This window comes from Papaver somniferum, unplaced genomic scaffold, assembly GCF_003573695.1.
Source record: "Papaver somniferum cultivar HN1 unplaced genomic scaffold, ASM357369v1 unplaced-scaffold_107, whole genome shotgun sequence".
NCBI classification, from domain to species: Eukaryota; Viridiplantae; Streptophyta; class Magnoliopsida; order Ranunculales; family Papaveraceae; genus Papaver; species Papaver somniferum.
In genome coordinates this window covers 7,607,959-7,624,965 of record NW_020619603.1, presented here as the reverse complement: position 1 = coordinate 7,624,965, position 17,007 = coordinate 7,607,959, and the positions used below count along the sequence as shown (strand labels likewise).

Genomic DNA, 17,007 nt, shown 5'->3' with positions numbered 1-17,007 from the left:
TGATAAGGTTAGTCTGGTCATTTTCACAGTTTCCATAATATTTATTTCACTAATATCCAGTAAGGGTAGTATATTCATTTTCACTGTCCGTGTGATATTTATTGCACTTATATCCAATAAGGGTAGTTTGGTCATTTTGATAGTCCCCATAATATTTGTTGCATTTGCTTCCAGTAAGGGTAAAATAGTCATTTTCATAGTTATAATATTTACTTTACTTATTTTTGATAAGGGTAGTTTGGTCATTTTCACTGTCTCTGTGATATTTATTGACTTATTTGGTCATTTTCACAATCTGTGTGATATTTATTGAACTTATTTCTAGTAAGGGTAATATGATCATATTGACAATCTATAATATTTATTTCACTTATTTCCGATAAGGGTAGTATGGTCATTTTCACTATCTGCATGATATTTATTGCACTAATTTCTAGTAAGGGTAATATGGTCATTTTCACTATTTGTTCTATTTACTTTACTTATTTCCGATAAGGGTAATATGGTCATTTTCTTAATCTGTAATATTTACTTTACTTATTTCCGATAATGGTAGTCTGGGCATTTTCACTCTAGTAATCTTTGAACCTGTGATGTTCAATTCTGATGTTACAGGTTACAAGATTTAGAAACTCAGGTTTAATCCTAGTAACTGATGTTCATCTGAATCAGAAAACTCAGTTCTAACTCTGGTAATCTTTGAACTCAGGATGTTCAAATCTGACAAATTTCATCTTTAGTTCACCCTAATGAGAAACTCATGTCCAACTCTAGTAATCTTTGAACATGGGATGTTCAAATCTGATAAATTTGATCTTCAGTTCACCCGAATGAAGCCAATTCCTAGTTGTTCACACGTCTACTAGGGAACTACACCGCGCTTAGTTAAGAGTTTACATAGTTGACATCAGCAGATGTGATAATAATACGTATATAAGTTTTGGCTGGCACTACCATTCTATTGTCCACTTATAATAAACGTGATTGACCGAGGAGCTCATGGTACATGGTGGGTTATAGTCGGTGGAAAGTAAAACGCTAAGAAAGAGTCTGCGCCTACAACACCATTGTGCAAAGCATCTTGGCGGTAGCTCCAGTCGACCCATAGATCATGGAACAAATAGGGTGGGTAGGCCCTCACATGTAGGACGTATAAGTTTCCCCCTCGTTACCGTACGTGTGACAATAGTCACATTGAACCCTCGAATATTGTCGAAGATCTCGAAATGATCCTCCAGTTTCGGGGAGAATTCGCAAAACTCTGTTTCCATGGAGAATTGAATGGAGTTCTCTTTTATTTTGACCGGAGAATATAAGGGATTTTCCTGACTTCTTGCTCACGAAAGAAGATACTTATTCTACGATATTAGTTATGATATCTACTTATTATATGCAATTAGTTATATGAAAAATTTGGAAACATTGGGCAATTTACTTTATACCTACTATTCCGTCTGGTTTTTGGTTCCTAGTCTGATTTTATTAGTAGCCATGATTGGGGCTATAGTACTGACAGCTTTTTTTGATTGAATTCTCCATTGGAAGCGATCTAGTCTTGTTTGAACACATGGTGTAATAGTAACAAGCGGAAGTTGGTCTATTTGTGTCGTGCAGAGAGACAATGTTATAAATCAGCGAGAAAATTTGATAATACTTTTACGTAACATACTGAGCAAGAGCAGAATTATTCCACTGGGATTGGATTACCTTAGTGAGGCTTTTTTTTTTACTATATAAAAACTTAAAAGTGGGGGCAAAACTAATATCTAGACCTCGCTCAAGATATCTAGGGTGTATGCTACATAGAGACCTTTTTTTGAGATCAGTGCCCGTTAAATTCTATGCTATATAAATAATTTAGGTACAAAGAAAGTCACTTACTTCTAGTTGCTTTCTGATTTTGGTGTTCGTATCATGGATGTTGGTTCGCGCTTTATGGCATTTCCACGCCAGCAGAAATGCCAAACCTTACGATAACTCCAGAGATCATAGAGCAAGTGGAAAGGAAGCTTGAGCTCGAGGCCCGAGTGATACAAAGAGTTAGGACACTCTATCTCTCGCAGAATGAGCCGCAAGCTATTGATGATAGTCATTCTCAGGAAGCTTAGCTTAGAGCCTTTCCCATGCATGTCTGTCCCAGCAAACCGAAAAGAGCTCTATTGTGCGTTTGTTTTTTTCCATATTGCAAAAGCAAAGAAAGGAAAGTCGTGAGACGAGTAGCAGCTGTGCCAGGCTTTAGATAACATTGGGTAAAAAATAGTTGATTCACAGTAGAGAAGTTCTAAGGATTTCATGGTGCGTAGAAGAGCTCCACCTCTTTTTCTCTACTAAAAGGTGAAAATCTAACTCAGGTCCAACCCTAATAATCTTTGAACCCGAAATGTTCAAATCTAATAAATGTCATCTTCAGTTCATCCGAATCAGAAACTCAGGTCTAACTCTAGTAATCTGATATATTTCGTCTTCAGTTCATCCGAACAAGAAACTCAGGTCTAAGTCTAGCAATCTTTGAACCTGTGATTTTCCAGTGTGATATATTTCGTCTTCAGTTCATCTGAACGAGAAACTCAGGTCTAACTCTAGTAATCTGATATATTTCGTCTTCAGTTCATCCGAACGAGAAACTCACGTCTAACACTAGCAATCTTTGAACCTGCGATTTTCCAATCTGATATATTTCGTCTCCAGTTCATTCGAATGAGAGATTCGGGTTACATCAATTACCAAGACAGATTACACCAGTTACCAAGACCGGTAACACCACTTACGAGGACCTGTCACACTAGTTACCAGGACCGGTCACACAAGTTACCAGCCACCTTTAGGAAGCAAGGTGTAACCGGTCACAAGCTATTTCGGGAAGAAAGGTGTAACCGGTTAAAATCTACTTTGTTTAAGCTGATCCAATCTTAATTTTTGTTGAGGTTTGTGATATAACCGGTCATAGCCTATGTTATGTTACTTTGGAAGTCATGGTGTAACCGATCACAAGCTACATTGGAATGCAAGTTGTAAATGGTCATAAGTTACTTTGGAATTCAAGGTAGAACCTGTCAAAAGTTGAATTTGGAAGTTAGTTGTAATCATTCACAAGCTACCTTTGGTAAGAAGGGTGTAATCGGTCATTTTGTGTAACAAACTAAGTCCAAAAGTGTTCATATGGCTAACATCAGTTAATTGTTACTAAGCCAACTCAATATACATATTTAGGTACGATTACCCATATATATAAAAGTATTTCTCATTTTGTGTACCAAACTAAGACCAGGTCTAACACTAGTAATCTTCGAACCTGTGATGTTCAAATATGATATATTTCTTCTCCAGTTCATCCGGATGAGAAACTCAGGTCTAACTCTAGTGATATTCGAACCTGTGATGTTAAAATATGCTATATTTCGTCTCCAGTTCATCCTAACGAGAGACTCATGTCTAACTCTCATGATATTCGAACTGTGATGTTCAAATAGGCTATATTTCACCTCCAGTTCATCCTAACGAGAGACTTGGGTCTAACTTTTGTGATATTCGAACCTGGGATGTTCAAATATGATATATTTTGTCTCCAGTTCATCCTAACAAGAGACTCGGGTCTAACTCTAGTGATATTCGAACATGTGATGTTCAAATACGATATATTCCGTCTCTAGTTCATCCTAACGAGAGACTCGGGTCTAACTATAGTGATATTCGAACGTGGGATGTCCAAATAGGATATATTTCGTCTCCCGTTCATCCTAACTATAGACTCGGTTCTAACTCTAGTAATATTCGAACCCGAGATGTTGAAAGTAACTCGTGACCGATTATAAGTTGCATTCCAATGTAGCTTGTGATCTGTTACACCTTGATTTCCAAAGTAACTTGTAACCGGTTACAACTAGTTACATAACATAGGCTATGACCGGTTATACCACAACTCTCAACAAAAGTTAAGATTGGTTTAGCTTAACCGAAGTAGCTTGTAACCGGTTACACCTTGCTTCCCGAAGTAGCTTGTGACCGGTTACACCTTGCTTCCCAAAGGTATTTTACATCTACGGATCATCGAAATGATAACCTCAGGTCTATATGTAGTAATCCAGCAACCTGAGTTTGTAAATTCTAATACTTTACACCTTTAGTTCATCGAAATAAGAACCTTTGGTCCATATATAGCAATCTGACAACCCAAGTTTGTAAATTATGATATTTTAAGCCTACAAATCATCGAAATGAGAACCTCGTGTCCATTGTAGTAATCTGGCAACCCCGAGTTTGTAACTTCTGATATTTTGCACCTATAGGTCATCGAAATGAGAACCTCGGGCCCATCTGTAGTAATATGGCAACCTGAGTTTATAAATTATGAAATTTTACACCCTCAAGTAATCGAAATGAGAAGTTCGGGTCATCTGACAACCCAAGTTCGTAAATTCTGATATTTTACACCTACATGTCATCAAAATGAGAACCTAGGGTCCATCTGTAGTAATCTGACTACCATAGTTTGTAAAATATGATATATTTCATCTTCAGTTCATACGAGTGAGAAACTCAGGTCTAACTCTAGTAATCTTTGAACCCGAGATGTTGAAATATGATATATTTCATCTTCAGTTCGTCCGAGTGAGTAACTCGGGTCTAACTGTAGTAATCTTTGAACCCGAGATGTTGAAAGTAACTTGTGACCGATTATAACTTGCATCCAATGTAGCTTGTGATCTGTTACACCTTGATTTCCAAAATAACTTGTAACCGATTACAACGAGCTACATAACATAGTCTATGACCGGTTATACCACAACTCTCAACAAAAGTTAAGATTGGTTTAGCTTAACCTAAGTAACTTATAACTGGTTACACCTTGCTTCCCGAAGTAGTTTGTGACCGGTTACACCTTGTTTCCCAAAGGTATTTTACATCTACAGATCATCGAAATGAGAACCTCGGGTCCATCTGTAGTAATCTGACAACCTGTTCATCCAAATAAGAAACTCATGTCCTAACTCCAGGAATCCCTGAACCTGAGATGTTAAAATCAGATATATTCAATCTTCAATTCATTACAATGAGAATCTCCGGTCTATCTGTAGTAAGCCGACAACCAGAGCTTGTAAAATATCGATGTCACATTGTTTTATTTTATTAGTAGTGTCCCATTTGTTAGTACGTTGCTAAACGAACCACCACTTTTTAAAACAAGGGGACCCGTTCAATGGATTTTCCCTTTTACACATGGCGATAAACTAGTCATCCGATATTTGGGTACCAATTAGATTCACGTCGAAAGAATAATCGTCCAGCTTACCTATACTGTAACAAGTGAAGGGAAACACCCCATAAAAGCAAACATGAGAGAGAAACTTAAATCTAAACCTAATTTTTCTTTCATCTCCGCCTCTTCTCAGTTCCCTCAGTGCTCCTCCTTTCTCCCTAACCCTAACTTTCTCACTAACTCAAATCTGATTCTTCAATCCCTTGGATCATCACAATCAACATCACATTATCGTGATTCACCAGAAGTTCTTATGATTTGTTTCTTCAAAACTTCATCGCGATTGGAAACAAAAGAATTATCACCTAATCTTCAGTTTACAAAATCAACAACATATCAACAAAATCTTAAGTATAATGCTCTACAGTTACCGAAATAACAATACCCTAGAGAAATTAAACCATTATTTCTTGTTTTTGTTTCCTCGATTTTGCTTTGCTCTTGAAGATTAAGAACAAGAAAGATTGGGGGAGAAAAGCTATTAGTAATAATCCCAAATAATAAGAAGTAGGTTCTGTTTTCCTTGTTAGTTTCTTTTTTGAAAACCCTTATTTTTATGTGGTTAAATCTTGTTGTAGATGGTAACTGAAGTTTGTTTGTTTTTTTTCCCTCGTGTAGGCGGTGGTGGTTATCCTGCTAGTGGTGCAAAGAACTACCAGATTTAAATTAATGGGTTGTAATCATTTTTTTCATACATCTTTTATTTTTTTCAGATCTGAGAAGTTCATACTGTATATCTCTCTGATTCTAGCATTTGAATCTGAGAGGACAGTTTTTTGCTATTTTACTCATTGAGTTATATAATTTTGGTACTCGGTATTAAGTATTAACTTGTGTTTTTACAGGGGTTCTGCCGTCGGGAATGGATGGGAATGGATGGTAGTGAATCTGAAGAAGAGGAGGTTATTGATAATGTATTCGTTGAGCAGGAGAAGAAGAGGTTATTCATGTGGTTGTAATCTTAGTGTTAGTCTTATTGATGCTGTATTTTTTGAGCTTAGAATGTTACAATTGAAATTTATTCAAAATTTATCAACATAAATTAGTGATAGCTGGTAATTTGACGAGTTTATCTGTTGTATATGTTTTACATTTCAGGGATGTCTGCTGCAAAATAGGTTTATTAATATTTCGTAGTAGTGACGTTTTAGTTTACAGAAAAAAGATGGTAAGCTTTTCTGTAGATTAATGTTTATGTTTCAGTATGAATTTATAACTGACCCATTTCTGACTGTTTTGCCGTTTAATATGTGCAGGTGATGTTTACAGCTGAAGAGCTCTGCAGGATCATGGACCTGTAGTATAACGTCAGGAACATGTCCGTGGAACATGGTATGCAACTTTATGGTATTGTCATCGCATTTTGATTAATTCCTGCATAGAGTTGGTTAGTTTAGCTGATATGTATCTTTTGCAGGAAACCAACACTTACTAGTTCTTGTGTGGCTGCTGCTGGTATTATTAAGCTGAATGTACAGTCATGTTGATCCCACTAAGGATGGTAGTCTGGTAAGAATAAACTTAAAGATCTATTTCTCGTTTTTTTTGTTTGGTAGTATAGTTAATAGTTCTGTAAGATGTCCTTGTTCTATGATGGAAGTTGATTTGGTTATGTGTTTTTCAGGAAAGAAGCATCTGGGGTTGGAAGTTGATGCATAAAAGACTACTCACTCGGATTGGGTACTGTTGTGATGGAGATGGAAGCAATTACAGTGTTTGATAGAAGGTACAAATTTTAGTTACTGGCGGACAGGGTTTAGTTTGTTTTCTTCACCTTCTCCTTCCCCCTATTTTCGTGATTTTAGTATCCCTTAGATAGATCAACTCCTCATCCAGCTCAAATATAGGTTAGAACTGTTGTTGATGTGTTTTAATTTACATTCTGGAGATAAACACGGGACCATGCCTTTTAATGTCGTTGATAGTGGGTAGTCATTTTTGTAAACATTTCTTGCATTCTCAGGTACAAGAATACGTCTATTTGTTTGGTACATTGCAGTCAGTATGTGTTATGCATCAGTGGCATGCACAGGAAAATCCTTGCTGTTGGATAGTATTGCTTCAAACTTGATATGATTGTCATTCTTAACTTTGTTGCTGGAGTTACGGACCTAAACTCCTAAGTGAGATCTACATTTCATGTGCATCCTTTTCAGAGTTGTTTAGTACCATTTTCTTCTTCTGAAAAGTGCGATATTAATTGTATCATTCTACGTTTGCGTTTCAGGTTGCCATTGTTGCCCATGAGCTAAGCTCGCAGAGGTATTTCTCTTTAAATTAAGTTTCCTTTCTTTTTACAAATGCTGATAACTTAGTTATGAAACTGGAAATAGTTCATCTCTGTTTCTGTGAAATACTCAGATATGACAATCTTACGTAACATTCAGATACAGGGACTATCATAGAGCTTATCATTCTGAGTGTGTTGGAAAGAATAATCAATTTTGCGAAATGGGGCCTTTACATTCAGAAGATAGTCTCGACGAGCACAACCACTTAGCACCAAAACCTTTCATCTCCGCACAAGAGGTACACACTTAACCATTTTTTCCTCTTGAATTCCCTCAATTTTAGACAAAAAAGTATTGTCTACTCAATTAATCCTTATTAGAACTTGACTAATACAACTTTGAATATCACACTATGAGTGTGGCGCAGAAAGGGAGAACTGTTCAGGATTCTCAAGGCTACTCCATACCCATATACCACATGGTGCAACGTTCGTGTGAAGTGCCCACCGAAGTCTATGTTTTTGCTTTAAAAATAGCTAAGTTGTAATTTGGAGTTTATGAAGAGAGATCAACAACAATTTTAGTTCTTTTCTTTAGTTCTGTCATATTAACATGTTCATTTTTATTGTTGTACAGGTCTCTCGCCTATTTGATGCCAAAGTACTTCATTTGTATATTTTTCTTCTCGTGTAATTTCTTGTCTTATTGTGATGCGTAGTTAACCTTGTTTTTATTTGATTGCTCATGAGTTGGTTTTGAATTATTGTTGGTTCAATTTGATAATGAATAGAACGGTTCTTTTGTACGTGTTTATATGTACTGAATGCATGAATGAATGGTAAAATGTGGATCATATGCGGAGTGAGAATGTACGAATTGCACAATGAAAAAGTAAAAATTTCAGGCCTGTTCAGGTTTTATTGTATCGCAGGCCTTTAAACTGGAAGTCCAGGTCCGTCAAATGACCTGGCTATCCATATTTTTATATTTGTCACTTAGAAAATTGTCACGGTTAACTGTGACAAGAAATTGTGACAAAAGAGTACACATATCACCATCAGTGTGTTGTTATATATGAAAGTAACAATTTAACGTTACACTAATCGTAACAAAAACAGACACGTGTCCTAAAGTGGTTGTTGCTAAATTTAGGTAACCCTTATATGTATTACTATTACCTTGACTAAGGAGACATGTGTCCCTATTAAATTGTTGCTAAGTAATTAGTCACACCAATAACTGTTGTTGTATATGTAATAGTATGAGACACGTGTCGTCAAGCTAATGTTGTAATTACGAAGTAACAATTAAAACCGTTGGATTAGTTGTTGCTGCAGGACACGTGCCACCACCGCAAAAATAGGTCATTCGTTACAGTTTTTTTCTGTAACGGTTTATAGGGATGACTTTAATTAATCATTGTCACAGAAAAAAGCGTTGCAACAAATAACAACAATTTTTATAACACCGTTTCTCCAACGGCATATATGTGTAGTAACAGAAATGATCTGTGACAAAAACCTGGATATGGTGTAGTGTCATGAACCGATTCGAGTGAATCAAATCGTTTTTGCTTTGATTGTGTCTTGCGTAGTACATAAGATTTCCTTGCAATTGAACAACTCTCTAACTAGTTCATTTGAGTCACTTGAACTAGTTATGGTGAAGAAGAATATGGTTGATATGAAAGTGATCATATGGCTAACCATTTGGTTGACTATTGTTGAACCAACAAATGTACAAGTTTGGGTACGGTTACAAAAGCCTAGAAACGTGCATTTCATTTGTGTGTAACAAGCTAGTTTCCGACCTAACAGTTGAAAGATTTAGCTTGAATCTAATCATGTTTCATCTAACGGTTAATATTGAATGCTTTTTTACCAAGCTAACATTGATTGCAAACCCTGATTTGAAAGACTATATAAGGGAGAACTCTAACAACTGGGAAACCTAATCCACACACCTGTGTGATACTAGTTGTGCTAAGCTAAAGTCGATTCTCCTTTAACCTTTGGTTTCTTCTTCTAAATCAGGTCAACGACTTAAAGACTTCATTGGGATTGTGAAGCCAGACCGATACTACTTTCTTGTAGTTGTGTGATATGATCTCGTTGTTTCTATCGTAAAAGTAATCACAAACACTTCGTCTCAACTTTTGTGATTCTACAATATCTTTTGTCGCTGCGTCGATTAAGATTATTGTGAGGTGATTGATAATACTAGGTTGTTGTTCGGGAATATAAGTCCAGGTTATCAATTGGTTCCTGTTCGATTTATCAAAATACGGAAAAAAACTCGAAGGTATATTCGTGGGAGACGGATTTATCTATTACCGTAGACTTTTCTGTGTGATATATATTTGTTTATTAAAGACTTCGACTTTGGGTCGTAGAAACTCTTAGTTGTGGGTGAGATCAGCTAAGGGAATCAAGTGCATAGTATCATGTTGGGATCAGAGACGTAAGGAGCGTAACTGTACCTTGGATCAGTGTGATATTGATTGGGGTTCAACTACAGTCCAGACCGAAGTTAATTTGGAGTAGGCTAGTGTCTGTAGCGGCTTAATACAGTGGGGTTTTTCCTGCATTTGCGGTTTTCTCGTTAACAAAATTCTGGTGTCTGTGTTATTTCTTTTCCGCATTATATTTTGTTATATATTTGAAATATAACAGGTTGTGCGTTGTTCAATCAATTAGAATATCCGACCTTTTGGTTGTCGACTTAAATTGGTTGACACTTGGATATTGGTTTCTGGAAGTGGTGAATGAGAGGATGAAGAAAAAACTAGCACAATGGAAGAGGAATTTTCTTAACAAAGCAGGTAGAGTAACTTTGATCAAAATTTCTCTAGAGAGTATTGTTGTTTACTTCCTTTCTGTGTATTATCTTAGGGATACGCAGTTTGAGGAAGATTAACAGGTCTTTATTGGCGAAATGGCACGGAAAATATTCTAGAGAAAAATCAGCTTTGTGGAGGAGAATAATGTGCGAGAAGACAAGATCAGATGAGGTTTGTTTAGTTCCCTTGCAGACCACGGAATCTATGGGTAGTAGCTTGTGGTACAGTATTCTTAAGGCAAATGTGTATTTTTATGAGGCTGTCTCAATTCATGTTAAAAATGGGAAGAGTACTAGGATTTGGCACGACTGGTGGAGAGAAAAAGGGGCATTAAAAGATAAATACCCTAGGCTTTATAGGTTAAGCAAACACAAATACGCAACAGTGGATGATATGAAAAGTAGGGTTTGGAGTTTTGAGTATGTCAGAGAGCTTAACGCGGAAGAACGTATTGATCTGCTGGAAGTCAAATATGATTTGCGAGAAGTGAATTTGTTACAGGATGAAGAGGATGTGATTGAAGGTGATTGCAATGCTAAGGCGCTGTATAACAAGTTATATGAGGCAAAAGAGGATTGGGAATTCGAGAAGATTGTGGTCAGCAAGCATGCTCCTCCAAAGGTGTTGTTTCTTGTATGGGCTGCGCTGCATAATTCTATTCCAACCAGATGGATGTTACAACATAGGGGTGTCACGGTGAATTCTTTGCTTTGCTTACTTTGTGATAGCCAGGTAGAGACGCAAGACCATCTCTTTTTACACTGCAGTTGGGCGAAAAACCTTGAATTCTTCACTAATTCGTTACAGGTGAAATGGGGTTATGAATTCTAGTTTAACAACCTGTTTACAGAGCTGTCGGTTACAGGAAGTTTCGAAAAAGATTCAAGTGGTTTGGCACCTTATTCCTTTCGCAATTTGCTGGGAACAATGGCTGGAAATGAATAATAGATTTCATGGCAGGAGGGCTAAAATATAGGCTGAGTTGATTACGGCTGTGCAACTTCATATTTGCCTGTAGAGTTCTAATACAGATGCTTTTACGAACTTCTCAATGAGTCAAATTATGTTCCAATTGGAAGAAGTGATGTCGATGAGATAATGTTGCTTTTGATTTCTTCTTAGGTTTTTGAGCTTTATGCTCCTCCCTGTATTATATTTGTACGTATCTTTTTTTAATACATATCCTTTTTCCTCAAAAAAAAAAAATTTCTTCTGAACTTGTTAATTTATATATCACAAGAGATCTATAAAAAATTTAATATTTTATTAATTTATAAACTCAGTAGATATTACTTAGCACGTTACCCCGACTCCAAACCAACTAAGCATATTAATTAATTTATGGCGGGTCATTATTAGGGTTCCACCATTCATCTTATGGACGGATGACATCATGGATAACGTACCTCATGTGAGTTATGATGACCTAATGTTATCTAGCTTAAAGGAGACAATCATTCATATTGGAATGTCTGTGGAAATTTAATGCTCCACGATTCCCAATCAAAACAAGTGCATGTGATAGTCAGATTATCGCTTCTGGTCCTAGTTTATTTGGATTGTCCCTCCCTTATTTTGCGCGCGGTGTTTTTCTTTCTAAATTGCCCCTACCTTTACTTATTGTTGGTTTCTTTATTCATCATCTTTCCTCTTCTTTGTTAGTAAAGTCGTAAAGAACTAAAGGTGCTGTACGATTGTGTTGATTTCTTCTCCTACCCTGCTGCTGCTGCTGCGTCCCTCTCACCGCCTTGAAAGCCTAGAACCAGATCACGTCGGTGTGACTTTTTCATGGAATCTTTATCAATGTCTTCAATTCTAGACCACCATTTAACCGTTTTCTATTTTTCATGTGGGCGAAAAATCTTTTGTATACTAAAAATAACCTTACCTTTTTGGTTCCGTGAAATTCTAGCACTGAAAAATGAAATCATCGTAATAATATTCTCAAAATGTGAAAGCTAGTTCTGAACTATGATGACCAATGATGCCATTCTAGATCGATCTCAGAGTTTTTTCACTGATCAGAGTACCTCAGAGTTTCCAAAACATTCACGAGTTGTCATAAGATAAACAACGTGACCTGATACTAATAACAATTTAACCAAGAAATACTTACGGCAAAATAAGTTTCCCCAAAGCATGGAACTTAAAGAGCTTAATAATATAATGAAATTTAAAACACTCTTAGAAATTAGGAAGAATTCTGAGAAAGGAACTGGAATTCAGAGCAACAACATCCTACCAAATTAAACTAAACAAACAAGTGCAGTGCTGAATTACAAAAACTACATCCTTAAGAAAGAAAACTTGAGAGTAAAAAGCGGAAAAAAACCTTCCAAGCCTCCTTATTAAACTAGGATTTCTTATCACCTAAAGTCTTAGTTGCTCCTATTCCTTCACACACAGACACAAGAAAAAAAGAAGAGTCTTAATTGTTTATCAAAACCACACAGGTGTTAAACTTCTCTGAAAATTGTCGCCAGCTCAAGAAGGTAGACGCAGCAGCTACCTTCCTGTTTTAGAATGGATGCTTTGACGACCCGGAGACCTGCAAATGTGAAGGGAAATTATATGACTACAAGGAGCCAAATACAAATCAAATTCAAGTAGATATACTAGATGATGAAATTAGTACTTCTCTTACTATTAGATCAATCTTGGTTTGTAGGTGCCGTCCACCAACTTGGCATACGGGCACTTGGATAGTTACACAGATCTACATTGCTAATCGCCGTTGCATTTGGTTTGAGAGCTTCAAGCACGTCTTCCATGATCTGTACTTTTTCTGGTTTTTGCGACAGGTTGCGCTCAAAGTCAAGACACAAAGACCGGAGATCTTTCTTATCCACCAATGCTGCCTTCACAGCATCAGAACCACTTTGCACTCTATTCAATCCCTTGATCGTGAGGCGCCCTTGCAACAAGTTCAGTTCTTGCAGTTCTCCAATCTTCGCACCTTTTCTTGAGCCTTGAGCAGCTACAACAAATTTAGACAGCGTCCTAAGGTTTATTAACTTCCTAAATCCCTTGGGGAACTTCTGAAGTTTTGGTGTATCACTGATTTCAAGATGCCGTAATTTAGTGAGCTGACCTATCTTCTGAGGCAACTCAGTAAGTTCCAGACATTCATTCAGAATTAAGGTTTCCAAGCAGTTGAGATCACAAACTGTATCGGGGAGTTTTTGAAACCTTGAACCAGACAAGATAAGAATCTTCAGGGATTTCAGCTTGCTTACCTCGGATGGTAGCTCAGTAAGGCCAGTGCAGCTCATATCCAGTGCCATCAGTAACGGGAACTGGCTAAATACATATGATGGGACCTTTAACGTTGCCGATATGGTCATGAGTTTCAGCATCCGCAGCTTAACGGCTTTGGACAGGGGGCCAGGAACATAATCCATATCACTATCTCCGAGGTTTATTGTCAAGTGACGAGTATCAGGTCCAATACATCCATTTGAACAAGAACTTGTTCCAGTCACTGGGTAACAGCAACTCTCGTTACCAGCTAGATGCCGAGCAAGAGCATCTACATGGCCATAGAACTTGTAGACATTGCCACCTGGGTTTGATTTGTACAAAAATGAACATGTTGTTAACAAGTTAAAATACATGTCACCTTTCTCCTCCATCTGTCCAGTGCGCGTTCCATTCAGATAGTCTAGAGCCATCCAGAGTTTTATAAGAATGCCTCTGTTTATCTCGTACTCATATGGTAGGCCGGCGCAGAATTTGAAGCACTGTTGCAAGGCTGGATCAAGGAAAGCATCATAGGTGACGAAGAGATGTCGTGGTAACAACCTTTCATAGTTGGAGTTTAAATTCCCTTCATTCAGATTCCAAATACCATTTTCATGGACATCGTTCCACTGTTGCGGAGTTTTTTTCATGCGCAAGACCCGTCCTAATTTTGTGATAACACCAGGTATGCCTGCGCATCCTCGAGCCAGTTTCTTCCCGATCATTTCATACTCTCGTATCTGTTCTCCTGACTGTCCTGGAAAAGCTGCATCACATAGCAATAACCAAGCATCATCTGCATCATCATACGGTAATCCACTTAAAGGAAATGTAAGTTCGCTGGAAACGCCCATCATGGTTGAAAGATTAGTTAGGTGGGTGGTAACAAGAATTCTACTCCCAGGCGCTGCAGCATCAAAGCAGGGTTTCAGTTCTCCTTCCCATGTCTCATAATCAACACCACATGCACCGTCCAGAACAAGCAGCATCATTTCCTTCTTCTTGATACAATTCCTCAAATGACTATGCAGAGGATTCCATTCATGATATTTAGGGGCTTTTTCCCGCATTGCTTCGATTAATGCAATGGCAAACTTCTTTTTATCATCAACGAGGCCACTTACGGATACCCAGAAAATATTGTCTTTGAAATGTTCTTTCACCTTCTTATCTTTTATAACGAACTGAGCAAGCGCTGTTTTGCCGCAACCTGTAGTACCAGTTATAAAGACGAATTTGACAGCAGTGCTTGTGCTTGTTGAAGCTGTTGTTGGAGTAGTAGTAGCAGGCGTATCATCAGAGCACCCCAGCATTGACATTAGATCGGCTTTTTCCTTGTCACGCCCAAGTATTTTTGACTCATCGACATCAGAACTAGAGCAGTCACGTTCTGTTTGTTTTGGAACTGCAGTACTACAATTTTGGTGCTCCTTGAACTTCCTAAGCTTCTCATTAATAGAATTTATCGTGCTACCAATTCTAAGTCGAAGAGGGAATCGCTTGACACTAGACAGTCGAAACAGAAGGTGTGCTTTGCCCCAATCCACCTTCTTTAGCTCATCTGGATCATCACGAAACTCTCTATTGTACACTAGCATTAAGTCCTGGAATTCATCCAGTATAACTTTCACCAACCTAAGATATTGAAAGCCATCTTCTTCCATGTACCCGCTTCCAACCACTGATAGGTGGGCATCGCCTACACGGGGATGGATAAACAACTCTAAATCTTCTCCTAGTTCTTTTATTCTCTTCCTCACACCAATCCCCTGCTTCACCTTTTTCACACCTAAACCTACTGTGGAGTTCACCACAGGACTGACCACAACATCCATGGATCCAGGGGAAATTAAACGATCTGGTTGAAATTCAAGAAACACCCAAACACATGGATTCACCAAATCAATATGAAATCAAAGCAGAAAGCAGGTCATCAAACTAGACTACACAATCTCATAGAAACAGAGTATAAAATTCATATGAAAAAGAGAACACACGATGATATGCTAATCCAAATTATAAGATCAAGAAAGCACTCCAATTCAATAACACATTCAATAGTTCAATTGGTTAAACAAAAATGGGAAGATATCATTTGTAGTACCTTGGAATGAAGTTGAAGCAGATAATTAGTACCCGGAGTGCTCATTTTCGGATCTAAACTTCCAAAAATCAGAGAATTTCAGAAGAATTCTGTTGTTGAATTGGGTTTCAGAGTTTGTTTTGTCAGATCCAAGGGTTTTAGAGAGGAATGAGGGAAGAAAAGAAAAAAGAAAAAAGAAAGAGAAAAGAAGCAGAGTTACTGAAGTAGGAGTATATAAATCTTTTTTGTCTGAATATGCCAAAGCGTGTCATTTTTTTTTCCAGGAAACTACCCCTCCAACTTGCACACCCATTTATTTTTTTAAAATGTTTTCAAAAAAAGTGAAAATAGATTCCATAAACTTAACTAATGGCCTTGAACTAATTTGTCAATTGCGGCAACTCTTACTGAGTGGGTCCACTATTAGATGGCCAAGCTGAAACTTTGGATGGAAAATGGAGCGAGCATTGTCGACCGCGACGGTGCTATTGCAACGCGATACAATTTCAACCGAGCGGCAATGACGCTCTATACTACATATATCCAACTTCAGCTTCATGTCAAGTCTAATCACACAAAAATATAGTTTGTCCAAATTTCCAGGAAAGACATTAAAATCCACCGTGTGAGAGTCCGTGGTATAAAGTTCCAAATGGAGGAAGATGAATCTATTCGTGGGAATGATATATGTACTCCCTTCTTCCCATTCTTATATATCCTAAATACCGTTTTCTGATATTTGAGTGAAAGTTTTCTAAAGATTACTTCGGGTAATAGCTAGTTCCTTGGTAAGAGTCTAAGCTTATTATTTGGGTGATTTTTGTTTAGAGTTGCTTTTTAAAAGTGGTATGTTAGACCTTTTGTGCTCACTTCGTATAGGTTGTATCGAATTCTTATGAACTCTAGGGTCCTTTCGAAATAATACATGCTATATTTATTCGTTTCTCTGTCATTTTTGTGAGAAAAAGGATAGAAATATATAGAGTACACAGTGACTGATAATCCGTAAGAATGATTGTATGTGCCGAAAGGTATACATATAAGCAAAAAAGAGTAAACCATTGATTAAGGAGGAGAAACATATCATATATATGTTCGAATTGAATGTGTAAGCTAGCTTTACATTAGGGGGATAAAGATTTTGTTATTCAAATGTTTCAACAACGACATTTATTGTTTGATTATTTGAAGGTATTTGTGTTGTTGGAACTTGGAACCAAGCGTATTAAGATTGAGTTAAGAGATTGTTATCTAATTTAATATCTTTATCTTTTAATTCTTGTATTCTCCATGTGTAAAGAATTTGTCACTAAAATTCACAGATAGAGCATTGCTCAGTTGAACTCACCGAGCGTTG

The 17,007-nt window shown here is 37.3% G+C and overlaps 1 protein-coding gene and 1 long non-coding RNA gene across 7 annotated transcripts; one reads left to right on the top strand and one right to left on the bottom strand.

Annotated features, from left to right (window-relative positions):
- Positions 1-5,372: 5,372 nt before the first annotated feature.
- On the top strand, positions 5,373-8,293 carry LOC113327641. 5 transcript variants are annotated; one of them, XR_003349108.1, is made up of 10 exons: positions 5,373-5,764; positions 5,876-5,930; positions 6,103-6,197; positions 6,356-6,425; positions 6,514-6,589; positions 6,675-6,766; positions 6,882-6,983; positions 7,485-7,519; positions 7,645-7,786; positions 7,916-8,293. It is a non-coding gene; the product is annotated as an uncharacterized LOC113327641 (long non-coding RNA). The 5 variants fall into 5 exon arrangements; XR_003349107.1 differs by adding an exon at positions 7,221-7,380 and having other exon boundaries at positions 5,876-6,197; XR_003349106.1 differs by having other exon boundaries at positions 5,876-6,197.
- A 4,176-nt stretch (positions 8,294-12,469) lies between these two features.
- On the bottom strand, positions 12,470-15,867 carry LOC113328153 (putative disease resistance protein RGA3). Of its 2 annotated transcripts, none has more exons than XM_026575238.1 (3): positions 15,672-15,867; positions 12,963-15,425; positions 12,470-12,875 (listed from the first exon to the last, which is right to left on the bottom strand). In XM_026575238.1, the coding sequence occupies exon 2, from the start codon at positions 15,400-15,402 to the stop codon at positions 12,979-12,981; it is 2,424 nt and encodes an 807-aa protein (XP_026431023.1). In that variant the 5' UTR covers positions 15,403-15,425; positions 15,672-15,867; the 3' UTR covers positions 12,470-12,875; positions 12,963-12,978. The 2 variants fall into 2 exon arrangements, with proteins under 2 accessions (XP_026431023.1, XP_026431022.1); XM_026575237.1 differs by having other exon boundaries at positions 12,972-15,425; positions 15,672-15,865.
- Between the last annotated feature and the right edge of the window lie 1,140 nt (positions 15,868-17,007).